The following is a 12,605-nucleotide window of genomic DNA, read 5'->3' as shown; positions in this document are numbered from 1 at the left end:
CCAGGCATCCTTCTGCTCGAAGCCTATGCATGTGCCTTCCTCTCCCTCGACACACCCTTCCCTCCGACATCCACATGGCTCATTTCCTCACCTCCTCCAACTCTTTGCTCGGGGAGATCTATCTTGATCATTCTGTTTAAAATTACACACAACTGCCTCTGTCCCATCCACTTTCAAGCTCCCTTAACTAAGCTCTCCTTTTCCATGTAGCATTTATCATCTTCTAACATAGCATATAACTTACTTGTTTAGTATTTTATTGTCTTTTTTCTGTCTCTTTTCACTAGGTTCCATGAGGGCAGAGATTTTAGTTTGTTTTTGTTTTCTGGTTTTTTTTGCTTTTTGTTGTTGTTGTTGTTTTGGGTTTTTTTTTGTTTTTTATATCCCAGGGGCCTAGAATAGCACCTGGCACATAGCAGTCACTCAATAAATATTGTTTGACAGTAGAATGAATAATTATTGCATTATCCTAATTCCTGAACACAAACAGGTTAGGTTCACAGGTCCGAGTATGTAAGTCCAGGGTGACTAAGGGCTTTCATCTTGCAGACAAAAGATGCATTTACAGCAAAAAGAAAAATGTTTGTTCAAATTTTTAAAACAAGGTATACTTTACCTTCTTGCTGAAACATTCCATTGTGCACCTATTAAAAAAGAAGAAGAACATTATCATTTGTGTTGAACATCTGTTGGGATAGACGACACTCCTTGATGATCTCCATGGCACTGTGGAGGTAACCATGGCACACACACTCCCAGCCTCACCTCTCTGATGATTGCCAAGGGTAATGCGACTTTGAACTGTGCATTCATCCAGGAGCTGCAATAGAAGTTTCATCAGCTGCTCTTGACCTTAACCTCACCTTCTCTTGAATAAAGAGATCCAACAGTGGGCTTCAGACACTAACTCTGACTTTCTATTCACCCGCTCAAATTTGTTCTACTTTGTCAGTCACATTTCCTGGATTATCTTCAATCGCTCCAGAGCTAGACTTTTCACAGGTTGCATGGTTCATTCTTTGGCCTTCAGAATCATTCCTACTCTTATAAATGTATCCCACAAGAACACATATCATGTCATTTTCTCTCCTCTTTCATTTTTGAAAACATATCTTGACTTTTGTTTCCATTACAACCTTTCTCTTACTTGTAAGATGGGACCCATAATGTGAATAAAATATCTTAAAACTATGTAAAAATCCGGTAATACTGCTATAAAACTAAATGGCTACACACAACTAAATTACCTTAACAGACAGCTTGTACCTTCCACTGATGGGGGAAGAGTTGGTACGCTTTTGATCTTAAGCATAATAGTCATAAAAATGTCCATAGACATTTTGAGGTGGAAAGTTCCCAAGTGAGGGTTTTTTTGCGGTACGCGGGCCTCTCACTGCTGTGGCCTCTCCCGCCGCGGAGCACAGGCTCCGGACGCGCAGGCCCAGAGGCCATAGCCCACGGGCCCAGCCGCTCCGCGGCACGTGGGATCCTCCCGGGGCACGAACCCGCGTCCCCGCATCGGCAGGCAGACTCCCACCACTGCGCCACCAGGGAAGCCCCCAAGTGAGTTTTGATGCATATTTTGTTTTCTACATCTTGTGTCTCCAGCACAGGAAGTCTTATTTTCCTTTGTATTCCCAGTACTTCCCACTTTGCCTGCCACATGGTGGGCAATAAATAGCTGTTGAAAGAATGAAGCAAAAAGAAAAGAACAAATGTACAAATTTATACCCTGAAGCCTTCTTTTTCTCTGTGCTCTCTGAAATAACCCCACTGGGAGGCAGCACGTGACTTTAATAACAGATTTTAAAAAATAAGAGAGGGTCATGCTTAAATGATTCCATTCAAAATACGGTAGTTCCAGGCATTTCACAGTTACAAATCGAAGAAAGAGGTGATAGTGTGACCTTCTTAAGCTGCTAAATGAATGGCTTCAAGGCTAGCTATCTATTCAAACATTATCTCTTACTGCAGCTTAAAACATCTAAGGCATAATGGCAGTGAAAATGTCTGGAAATGAATTCTTAATAATAATTAGATGGTATTATGGCTGGTGAGATTTAATTGACATTATTGTTTCTATCTCCAACCATCATGACAATAAGACATGCCTTGTACTTATTCTGTGTAATTCAAGGAATGGTCAGCATGCAAATGTGTAAGATGTTTTCAGGAAAACTGAATTTCATGAAAAATAAACATATTCCAACTCCCTAGCTAATTTTTTTGGCTCTTTTCTGCATAATCATAACACAGGCTGTTGGGTTAGCATGGGACACAATGTAAGAGAGTTACTTTTGTTATTGTGTACCAATTTCATGCAGCTATTTCCACAACCAGGCTAATTTCAAGTCTGTCCTGAGCAATGGTACATGTGATTCCAAATATTAATGGAAATTTATATTGGTTACAAATTGTTACTCTTCTCTCTAGAATAGTATTAGTTCATTTGTTCACTGTTTTCACCAGCAGTTTACACCAGACTTTCAGTTTTCCTGCTTTTACTTTTAAACGACCTTCCTGCCTAAAACTTTACAACTCCTTTGGGCACATTTTGCCAGTTGAAATCCTTTGCTTCCATAAATGCCAACAAGCTGATGAAACACATAGACAGCAAGAACATTTTTCACATTTAAAAAAATCAACTACAGCCTTCCATTCGCAGTGAGATCATGTATCTAAGAAGGATTATTATTATAAACTAGGGAAGGCCTGGTCATAGGCAACAGAAACTCATCCACGTGTAATGTGAGGTATACCCAGTAAATTTGTTGTGCTGTGAATACAGCACTGGTAATTAAAATTAGAAATTTGTTCTTTGAAGCATCTCACATTTTTATCTTTAAAAATTTCAAAGGGCTTGAATAAAGCTGTTTATCAATAGAAAATATGTACATGTTTTTCTAAGTCAGTATTCTGAACTGACATTGGTAATTGCAAGCATTTTTAATATTTTATGTCTTCTTTTTGTCTTTTTTCATGCAATATATATTGTATTTTTTCTGTTCAACTTATTCTCTTTTCTCTCTCCCTTCTTCCGAGGCATCTCATTCTAATATAGGAACTATCAGATATCAGTTTCAAAAAATATCATAAATAGGGTTTTTAAAAAAGTAAAATTTTTCTATAACTTACATGAAATTATAGTCTTGGTTGATACATGGTCAGATTTCCAAAGTACAGAAATCAATAGACTAACCAAGTATTTTCCTTCTGCATGATAAGGGAAGCCAGGTTAATATATCTGAAATATCTGAAATCTCACTCCCCAAAGCCCCGTCTCTTCCACAAAATTAACTCCAAGTTTTGTGCTCTATTACTTGCAGCATCCCACTTCCAAACTCTGTATCAGTTAAAATTTGTATCAGTTATATCTAATGCTTCTTATAAAAATCTTTTTATAAAAAATAAAAACAGTGGCTTAAACAAAATAGAAATATATTTTCTCTTACATAAAAGAAGTCTAGAAGGACTAGTCTTCTAGCTTCTGATCTACAATCCATAACGTCATCTCAAGATCCAAGATAGCTGCTGAGCTCTTGCCATCATATCCACGGTCCAGTAATGAACAGGCCCCTGCTGGTTGACTTAGTTGGTTGAATTAATTCTCTCAGAATTTTCACCCATAACTTCCACTTACATCTTATTGGCTCATAAGCCACATGGCCCCAGTAGCACTAAAGAGTCCAAGCATTTGTCTTCAATTTGGAGAGAAATATTCCCACAAACTTCTGGTACTGCTACCAAGGAAGAAGAGAACAACATTGGAAAGCAAATGAGTCCCTGCCACAATGGTCATTATAGTTTTCTTTATAATGATGGAATATTGAAAACAACCTAAATGGCCTGTTTAACTAAAATGCAGTACGTTCATAAATTAAATACTGTCTTGATATCTAAAACATGGATGCAGATTACTATTTATTGACATAGTTATCTCCTATATATTTCTGAGTGAAAAAAAAACAGCGTCTATAATAGATCCCATATGTAAAATCATGTCTGAAAAGTTTTTTTAACATTAAGAGTGGTTAGCTAATCACTGAGGTTAGTACTTTTTTGTGTAACTTTACTTTGTTCTTTATACTTTCCTGTACACTTTGAAATTTTTACAATGAGCATACACGGTTTACAGATTGCTGTAGAAATAAAAAGGCACTGTACGAAATCACCTTCAGTATTTCAAAAAAAAAGTCACTCTAAAAAACTTTCTATTTGCACAGCAATCTTCAGCCAATGGGGTTTTGAAGCTGCCCTTATGACAGTTACCAATATCATACTGATAATATTACAAACTGCACTGGATATCATTTTTTTTAGTAACATGGCAATAACAAAGCAATAGTATCCAAAGCAAAAAATCATTACTTGCTTTTTTGTGTTAGGCTTCTAACTCTGCTAATTTGAGTTTTATACAAACTCTACTTCTCCTTCTATGAGTTTTTAATATGGCATTTAGTAGAAAAGAAATAGGGTTTTATTAACATCTTCTTATGTTTGTGCAAGTAACTTTTAATTGCAGCAATTAATTATTTCAGGTAGTCATTGCCCCTATTTCCATTCTATCAGATATGATCATATATGAAACTTTGTTACAGAGGTAAATAGAGTATTTGAAATCTAAGTCTGCCTTTCGTATGTGTATGCAGTTAAGCACTTTGCCAGTTCCCTTTATCGCTGAAATGGGCAGAATAATGACTCTTTTACTTCCTTAAAGGGAGTATTTTAAAGATAAAATGAGACAATTGATGGAAAATATTTTGCAGAAAAAAAGTAGCATATACAATATTGGGGCAGGCTGGCTTATCTTAAAATCAAGGGGCTTATGCAACATTGGTTTTTCTAAGCAGAAGCTACCATCTTTGGCGCTGCTCACAACACCTGCAGCCAACGTGGCTAAATAGGTTGGTTGCTACTTCAAAGGGCAGCAGAAAATTGAGGGAAGCAGGTGTTATAAGAATGGAGACTAACTCACTAATCCAGAAATCCATTGTGGAAAAGCAGCCGTAATGTCTTACATCACTTTCTTGGGCTGGGTGGGTAAACCTTAATTTATTGTTTAAATTGTATTAAATGATTTTTAAAATATAATATCCGTGATTTTCTTAAAATAGCAATTTGCAGGAAGCTCACTAACTCCCAACAGCTCAGAACTAAGTATTTAAAACTCCTTGCAGAGAGAAAAAAAGTCCCCAAAGATTAAGAACAAATATCTCATTCTCATTTAATTAAAGCAAAAACTTAGCCTGCTTATAAAAGTAATCACTCTGAAAACACACACACACACGCACACACGCACACACACACTGTTATATCATCTCCTTTGAAATGATATCTGTCTTAACCTCCGTTTCACAGGTGGAGAGAACTGGGGTAGAGATCTGAGACTGCCATTAGTGACAGCTGAATTTTCTCTGATTAAGTAGTGCTGGAGGGACTTTAGGGGTTACTCTTCATTTGAGTCTCCTGTTCAGCACCTGGATAAGCTTATATTGCCTTGGTAACCAAGCCAAAACCCTTTCTTAATGTTGAAAAGGGTGATTGATGCTTATTGATTACTACAGTTTGGGTGAATTGCGGTTTCTCTCATCATGTAGATGAGTTTCTCGTTTTTCTTTTTTCTACTAAAGGGATTTTGTGAGGTACATTTAATAGTAAACTCCTTATAATCCCCCATGTATGTAAAGAGCTTGTTGCCCAACATTTTAAGCTTCCTCACATAATCCCCAGTCCCCTTTGTGAGTTCTGTCCACTTTGAGGAGAGACTTTTGCACCTGCAGTAGAGATGCAATTGACAATAGCTTTTGAAACATGTACAGTCGGCCCTCGGTATCTGCTGAGCATTGGTTCCGGGAGCCCCCCATGGATACCAAAAGCAGTGGATGCTCAAGTCCCTTATATAAAATGGCGCAGTACAGTTGGTCCTCCATATCCATGGGTTCCACATCCGCGGATTTAACCAACTGAAATACATGACTGGGTGAATCCCTGGATGCGAAGGGCTGACTGTATATACTCCATTAGCCCACAGATGGAACAACCCATGAATACTTTCGTGATAATCAAATGCCCCAGGCACTGCACTGGGCTTCAACCACTATATTGAGACCTGCTCCAAGTGACTTCTCTACACTGGTAATATTTCCATCTCTAAAATGTTTTAGACTTTAAATGTATTACCAGGATATTTACAGGGGACTTGCTTGAAATATTTTTAGAGAAAACATAAAACTTCTGTCACATCTTTGCTAAGAGCAACATGGTGTTTTGCTATTATTGTTATAGTAACTGTTGAAATTTGTTTTCTCCTTGCTTTTAGCTCTCTGAGTACAGTGTCTTATATGGATGAACCTAGCCAACATGAAGATGCCCTTCACCTCGCAGTTCAGATGGAAAACACCTACCAACTGGGTGTGTTATTTTATCACTCCATCCTATTTAAGACTTCTAATTTTATGGGTGATATTTACTTAAAATAATATCTGATAACCTGGCATTGTCTTCAGTGCTAGCACAATATAAGGATCTTAATTAATTGGGTGATTTGGTATTGCTTTAATTTCTTCCTCTGCAAAGTGGGACCAGTATCCATTGCCCACTTTTCTTTATCAGTATTTTCTAAATACAAAGCAAGTCACTGGGTGGCACTGAGGTGTAGTTGTATTACTGAATTAAGGAGTTCATTGGGTATTTCTTGTGGAGTTTTTTATATCTACTTGAGTTAAATGAAAGAGATATGCATTATAGTTTTATCAAACAAAACCAACCAAGGGTGCTGATGGGTGGAGAAAAAAGCCTTAAGACAAAGGCAAATGATTCCTGGTCCCCTGTTGACAGAGATGTTTATCTTTTCCCGCAGAGGTTTTGGGTCTTTGAAAACAAAAATCTTTGCACCTGCCCCTATACTCCAGGTGGAGTCCACAGTGACTATCATTCCGCATTCATATTTCTTCATAGAACTACCTGCTTTCTCTAAATGAGTACCTTCTCACTATTATCTGCATCCATATATAATTACTGCTGTATAGAAATTCCGCAGAGACTTACCAGTGACCAAAGGAAGACTCCATGGGCCAGAGTGGTTTCATCTGCGGTCAGTTAACCTCAGGAGAATTATAGACCATCAGCACATCCCATTAGGCCTTCTAGCCAGTTTTCTACAGTAATCCCCAAGACGACATGGAGTATAAGCCTCCATAATTAGTCTGTCTACTGGTATTTTCACAGTGCCTATGGTAGACAACTAATATTCCTGCCAACCAAGATACATTTATACTCCTTCTGGTAGCCTGACCCAGTTTCCTTTGGGGGAGCCCGACCACTGCCATCGTTATCACTTTTGGTCCATAGCATCCTCCTGAAGCTGACACTGGCTTCAGAGATGTAACAGTGACTGATTTGGGGATTTGGTCAAGGCCGTCAAAGCCTTTGAGGTTCAATTCAGAAAATGTTGTTTGGGCTGTTGAAGAAGCAGTTCATATCCTGAAACTGGAAAGAATAAGGGCTTATGGCAGCTTTGGCCATCTTGCCCTCACATGAAGCCTGAGACCACGTCCTACATCCAGCTGTGTACTCTTAGACTTTTCAGTTAGCAAAGTAAGTTTGGGTCAGGTCTTCCTGTAACTAAAAGAGCTTTGCCATTCGGTGCCTATGACTCTGGGCTCTGCATGCTAGAAGGCTTTGAATCTGATTTTCACAAGATAAAGCATTTGAAATATGAAGCCCTGTGTTTCTTCTTCAAAAGGATCTATTTTCATAACATTTCTCCAAATAAACTAAACTGTCTAATCAGTTTTAGAAGTACTGAGTGTTGAAGCAAGTTAGAAAAGTAATTTTAGAAATAGCTTAGTATAAAGTATTTTCCATATTTTCTTTCAGAAAGTCATGTGAATTATTCTTTTGTGATTAAAGTCTTTTATACATGACAATCCATTTTTAAAGCATTTAACTAGCTATTTTATTAATAATCAAAAATGTATTTCCACTTGTTTCTGGGTTTATTTTGCATCTGAAAGAAGGTAGTCTGTGGGCCTTTGGCAAAATTTTCTCCTATCTATACAATGAATACTGACCAGAAGAGTGAGGAAAAACTCAATCACCAGTATCACTGTGTTTACTTTTTCACATGCATCATGTAAACACATCTTAAATGTTTAGCATGTTTGTCCTCCCTTTATCTAAGTAATTACAGCCACCAAGAATGAGATAAATCATAATTTTTAAAAAGGGGGAATGGAAGAATGAAAACATATTTCTTATAATAAAAGCCACTTACCTCTTCCCATTAATTAATTACTGAAACATGAGTACAGAAGAAAATACGAGCTGTAGGGTCCAATGTATATGAAACTGAACACTCATTTTGCCTATTCCTAAATAAATGATGTTTGAGCAAGGGATTCAGCATCCTTGAATCTCAGTTTCTTCATCTGCAAGTAGGGATAATAGTCCACACATCTAGGGATACTGTGAGAATTAAATGAACTATTGTATTTAAATTGCTTCCCCATTCAATATGTTATTGCTTCTCAAACTGACTGACTCTAGGTCTTCACCTTAGATCACTAAGAAGAAAAGCCTTCTATGACATCCAACATAATTTCCTATTAAGTATGGAATGAGTTCTCCACAGGACTTTTTCTGGAGCAATGACTATAGAGGTAACTGATTTTTTAAAAACACTGTGAGCACCACATCACACAAGGGCTATAGGGGGCCATCTTTGCTGCCACATCGAGACAGTCCACCTGAAGCCAATTATTGAAAAATAGAATCTAAAGACAGAGAGAGAGACATTGTTTGAACTCAACTCCCGTGAGATGAGCAGGCCCGGTCACCAGAGGCTTTGTTGGACAGAGTCTGCCAGTCTCTCAGTGCTGACTTTGCTCCACCCTACAGGGTCCTTCCCGCCTGTGGAGGCCTCACTACATCCCTCCTTTACACTGTTGCCCATCTTGCTGCCTTCTCAGCAAGAGCAATCCCTGTCTCTTTGCTCAGAATAAGGTAGCAACAATAACAGCTACAACACTCTTAATAACAAAGCTCTAATGAGTGGCTTTTTTGTGCGGCAGGCACTGTTCTGAGCATTTTAAATACTTCGTCTCATTTAATCCCAACAAAAAACAATATGTGATCATTCTTATCACTATTCCTTTTTGGGAAGCTAAGACACAGATATATTAAATAACCAAATTTTTATCTATTCTCTCTTAAATCTATTTTTATGGACAAGTTTCTCTTTCTTTTTTTTTTTTTTCCATCCTGATACTTCTTCAGATCTTTGCTTTTTGACTTCTAAAGACATTTTTTCCTCCTAAAGAAAAAAATTTGCTCTAAAAAAAAAGAAATGAAAAAAAGCTTAGGCATTCACATTAGTTGATTCTGAAAGCTTCAGGAGCTTGTTTTGGAAGTCAAATGCTGAATATTGACTCTCTCTCTTTGCCTCTCAGCATCCCAGCCTGAGTAAGGCAATAGATAATTCTGGCTGTATAGGGCCAAGGTCACAAAGAAGTGAGAAAAGAAAAGTTTACTACCATATTTAAAATTCTTTTCAGAATAGAATCTTGTTAATGAGATTAAAAAGACAAACCTGAGCAAAGTGCAGAAAGGGCATTGGTGCAGCTGGACAGTGGGAGCTACTAGAAACTGAGACTCAGGTGCCCCCAGGATTCCATCTTTCCAGCCCTAAACTGTGTGAGGCTCCCTCTCTCACCGTGGCCTGGCTGCCTTCCCACTGTGAGAAACAGCCTCCAGCAGTTCCTGAGAGTCACGTGTCATAACTTTTAACACCAAAAAGAGACTGACTTTTTTTTTTTCCTAGCTCCAATTTAAAATAAAAATTCTAAGAAAGGACTCTAATTGGCCTGGCTTGGGGCAAGTCCATCAAGGGCCAATCAACCATGATCTGGACTTGGGCTCAAAGAAAATGATGGTAGAGCCTAAAGAACCACATGGTTAGAGTGGGAAGAGGACCAGTTCCTTCCATTTGGGAGATGCTGTTCCCAAATCACAGGGAGGAGTACTAAGCGTAGGTGGACAAATATATGCACTGAAGGAATTTACTATTTTCTGAAGGGAACAATGCCTACGGTCGCTATAATACATGGCCGAATTAAGTTCCGTGTGAATGATACAGGTCAAGTTAAGGTAAATGCCATACGAGAGCTTGGTAGGAGGGAGTGAAAAAGAGAGGTACCAATCTAAAGGACATGGTCTATTTAATTTAGTCCAAGCTGTTAGTATCATTTTTTAATTTCTTAAGTAGGACGGGAGAAACCACTCTCAAATTTAGCCTCATTTCACTAGCGTATGCAAGTGGAAATCTTCTAAAACATCCACAGGATGGTGACACAGTAGGTGTCTGGGGGCTTGCCTACTGGGGCTGGTGCCTTAGCTCTGACCCCATGAAGCAAGAGCAACCAGGACCGACCCTTCATAGGTTTATAACCGCTTGTCGTTCTCCTGTAGAACAGAGATTCCTGCTGACTCAATACTGGGGTTAATTTTCATACTCGTAGAAGATGTCTCTGTTTTACTTGTCTACATTCATTCCCCAGGCTGATTTAAATTTAATTGAACAATTCATGTATAATCATCAAAATAAAAATACTATTAACTGAGCCCCAGGAGGCTGACCTAACTCAACTCTAGGCACGGGCTGTCACCTTCTGGTTAAGTTCAGCCGTAGGGAAACTTCAGCAGGAAGAGAGGAGTGTGAACCCTTGCCTTTGGGCTCATCTTGGGCTGTTTGCATCTATCAACAGAAGGACATAAACTACTCTTAAGGGAGCCCTCTCCACATGGCTCTTCTGGGATCTAGTTCCCTTCTCAGACCCCTGTTTCAATAAAGCTATGGGGTGGATGGATATGATTTGAAATTACTTCTTTGAAAGAAATTCCATCTGTATTTTCAGGTCCTACCAAACATTTTCCTGTTGTCATTGTCAATCATATTCTGAAAGATGTGTTAACTAACTACCTACAAGAAGAAAAATATGAACCAGAGCTCTGTAGACAGATGACTAAAACGATTTCTGAGGTATGCGTATGATTTCCCAAAGTGTTAACTATGATGAGAATATTTGTTGAAAGCACAACCCCCTACTTTTTGATGAAGGCAATTAATTTGCAGTAGCAGTAAAACTGCTTATTTTTATTTTATAAAAATATTTATTAGGTCATATTCTATGTGTGTCTGTGTGTGTGTAAAAAGCCTTTGTCTAATACAATTATTATGGGCATCACTTGCATGTATTCTGTTTAAGAAATATATAAAACTGCCCCATTTATTTAAAAATTTTTATTGTAGAAAATACACTTTAATAATCATTTTTTCTTCCCCAAGGCACCTTCTTTGTATGCCATCAAATGCAAACATTGTGGCCTTTAAATACCTTTCTATTTTTATCAAGTAAAATGCTGGCAGTCCATCAGGTTTTCTCTACTTTCTTTTTTATTACAAACTCTCTAATAAGCATTCACGATTAGTCATATTACAGGAGACTCCAGCTGTATGGTCCCTTAATTAGACATGAACAAGAGGGTATAACTCAAATGCCAACATTCTTTGAAGGGAAGCCATCTCAACATAGATTTTCAAAGAATGTAATAAATCCATTAAACTCTATTCTCTGGATTATCATTTTTCCATGTGCCTTAGAAAACGTAGATTTCTTGCTTGGGCTATCATTTTGTCCCTAAATGTCCTGTCTTGTGAGGCCAGTGCTTGAAGGAAATTATAGCTACCATTCTACAACAGTTAAAGGATCCAAGGGCTTCCCTGGTGGCGCAGTGGTTGAGTGTCTGCCTGCCGATGCAGGGGACACGGGTTCGTGCCCCGGTCCGGGAAGATCCCACATGCCGTGGAGCGGCTGGGCCCGTGAGCCATGGCCGCTGAGCCTGCGCGTCCGGAGCCTGTGCTCCGCAACGGGAGAGGCCACAACAGTGAAAGGCCCGCGTACCGCAAAAAAAAAAAAAAAAAAAGGATCCAAAATGTATCATGCTGTTTTCTTCAGTTAAATCCACTATATTTATGAGGAAAATTAAGACTCTTACATTTCAATGTGACTAAGTGAGGATGTTTTTTTTTGCTTTTAATTTCTAGATTATTAAAGCCCAGGTCAAGGACTTGATGATTCCACGATATAAGCTAATTGTGATGGTTCACATTGGACAACTGACTGGCCAGAGCATACTGATTGGAAGCAGATGCCTCTGGGATCCTAAAAATGATACCTTTGCATCTTACATTTTCAGAAATTCTTCTCTGTTTGCTCTTGCAAATGTCTACACAGTTTACTTTGAGTGACTGAAAACAAGAAATCTAGTTCATACTTTTTAAATCAAGAAATAGGCTGTATCTTTTACACAAGTTTCATTGCCCAGACGTTTGAGAAAGACACAACACTAATATTTCAAACAATTGGAAGTTTGGGGACTTTTTCATACTCTTGTAAGTATGAAAGAGTATACTTACTCTTTGGGGGAGAGAAGGTGGCACAAGAAAGAATCTTTTTTATCCAAAGAAGGAACTAAGTCTTGGTTCTGCTGGATTGTTTTTTCATAGACATAGATTCTTATTAAATATTGCCTTGGGTACTAATTAT

General features: G+C 38.2%; 1 protein-coding gene across 1 annotated transcript in view; it reads left to right on the top strand.

Moving 5' to 3' along the window:
* The window catches only part of DYNLT5 (dynein light chain Tctex-type family member 5), a gene marked incomplete at its 3' end in the record, with an annotated part of 28,596 nt that extends 16,289 nt beyond the window's left edge, over positions 1–12,307 (top strand). Inside the window, exons 4-6 of the mRNA XM_082654987.1 lie at positions 6,320–6,411; positions 10,914–11,038; positions 12,104–12,307. Of these exons, the coding sequence (XP_082511113.1) occupies positions 6,320–6,411; positions 10,914–11,038; positions 12,104–12,307 (421 nt within the window). The remainder of the gene's footprint in view (positions 1–6,319; positions 6,412–10,913; positions 11,039–12,103) is intronic.
* Between the last annotated feature and the right edge of the window lie 298 nt (positions 12,308–12,605).

The sequence above is a fragment of the Grampus griseus genome (genome assembly GCF_964374135.1).
Source record: "Grampus griseus genome assembly, chromosome: 1".
In the NCBI taxonomy this organism is placed as follows: Eukaryota; Metazoa; Chordata; class Mammalia; order Artiodactyla; family Delphinidae; genus Grampus; species Grampus griseus.
This window is presented reverse-complemented; position numbering and strand designations above follow the sequence as displayed.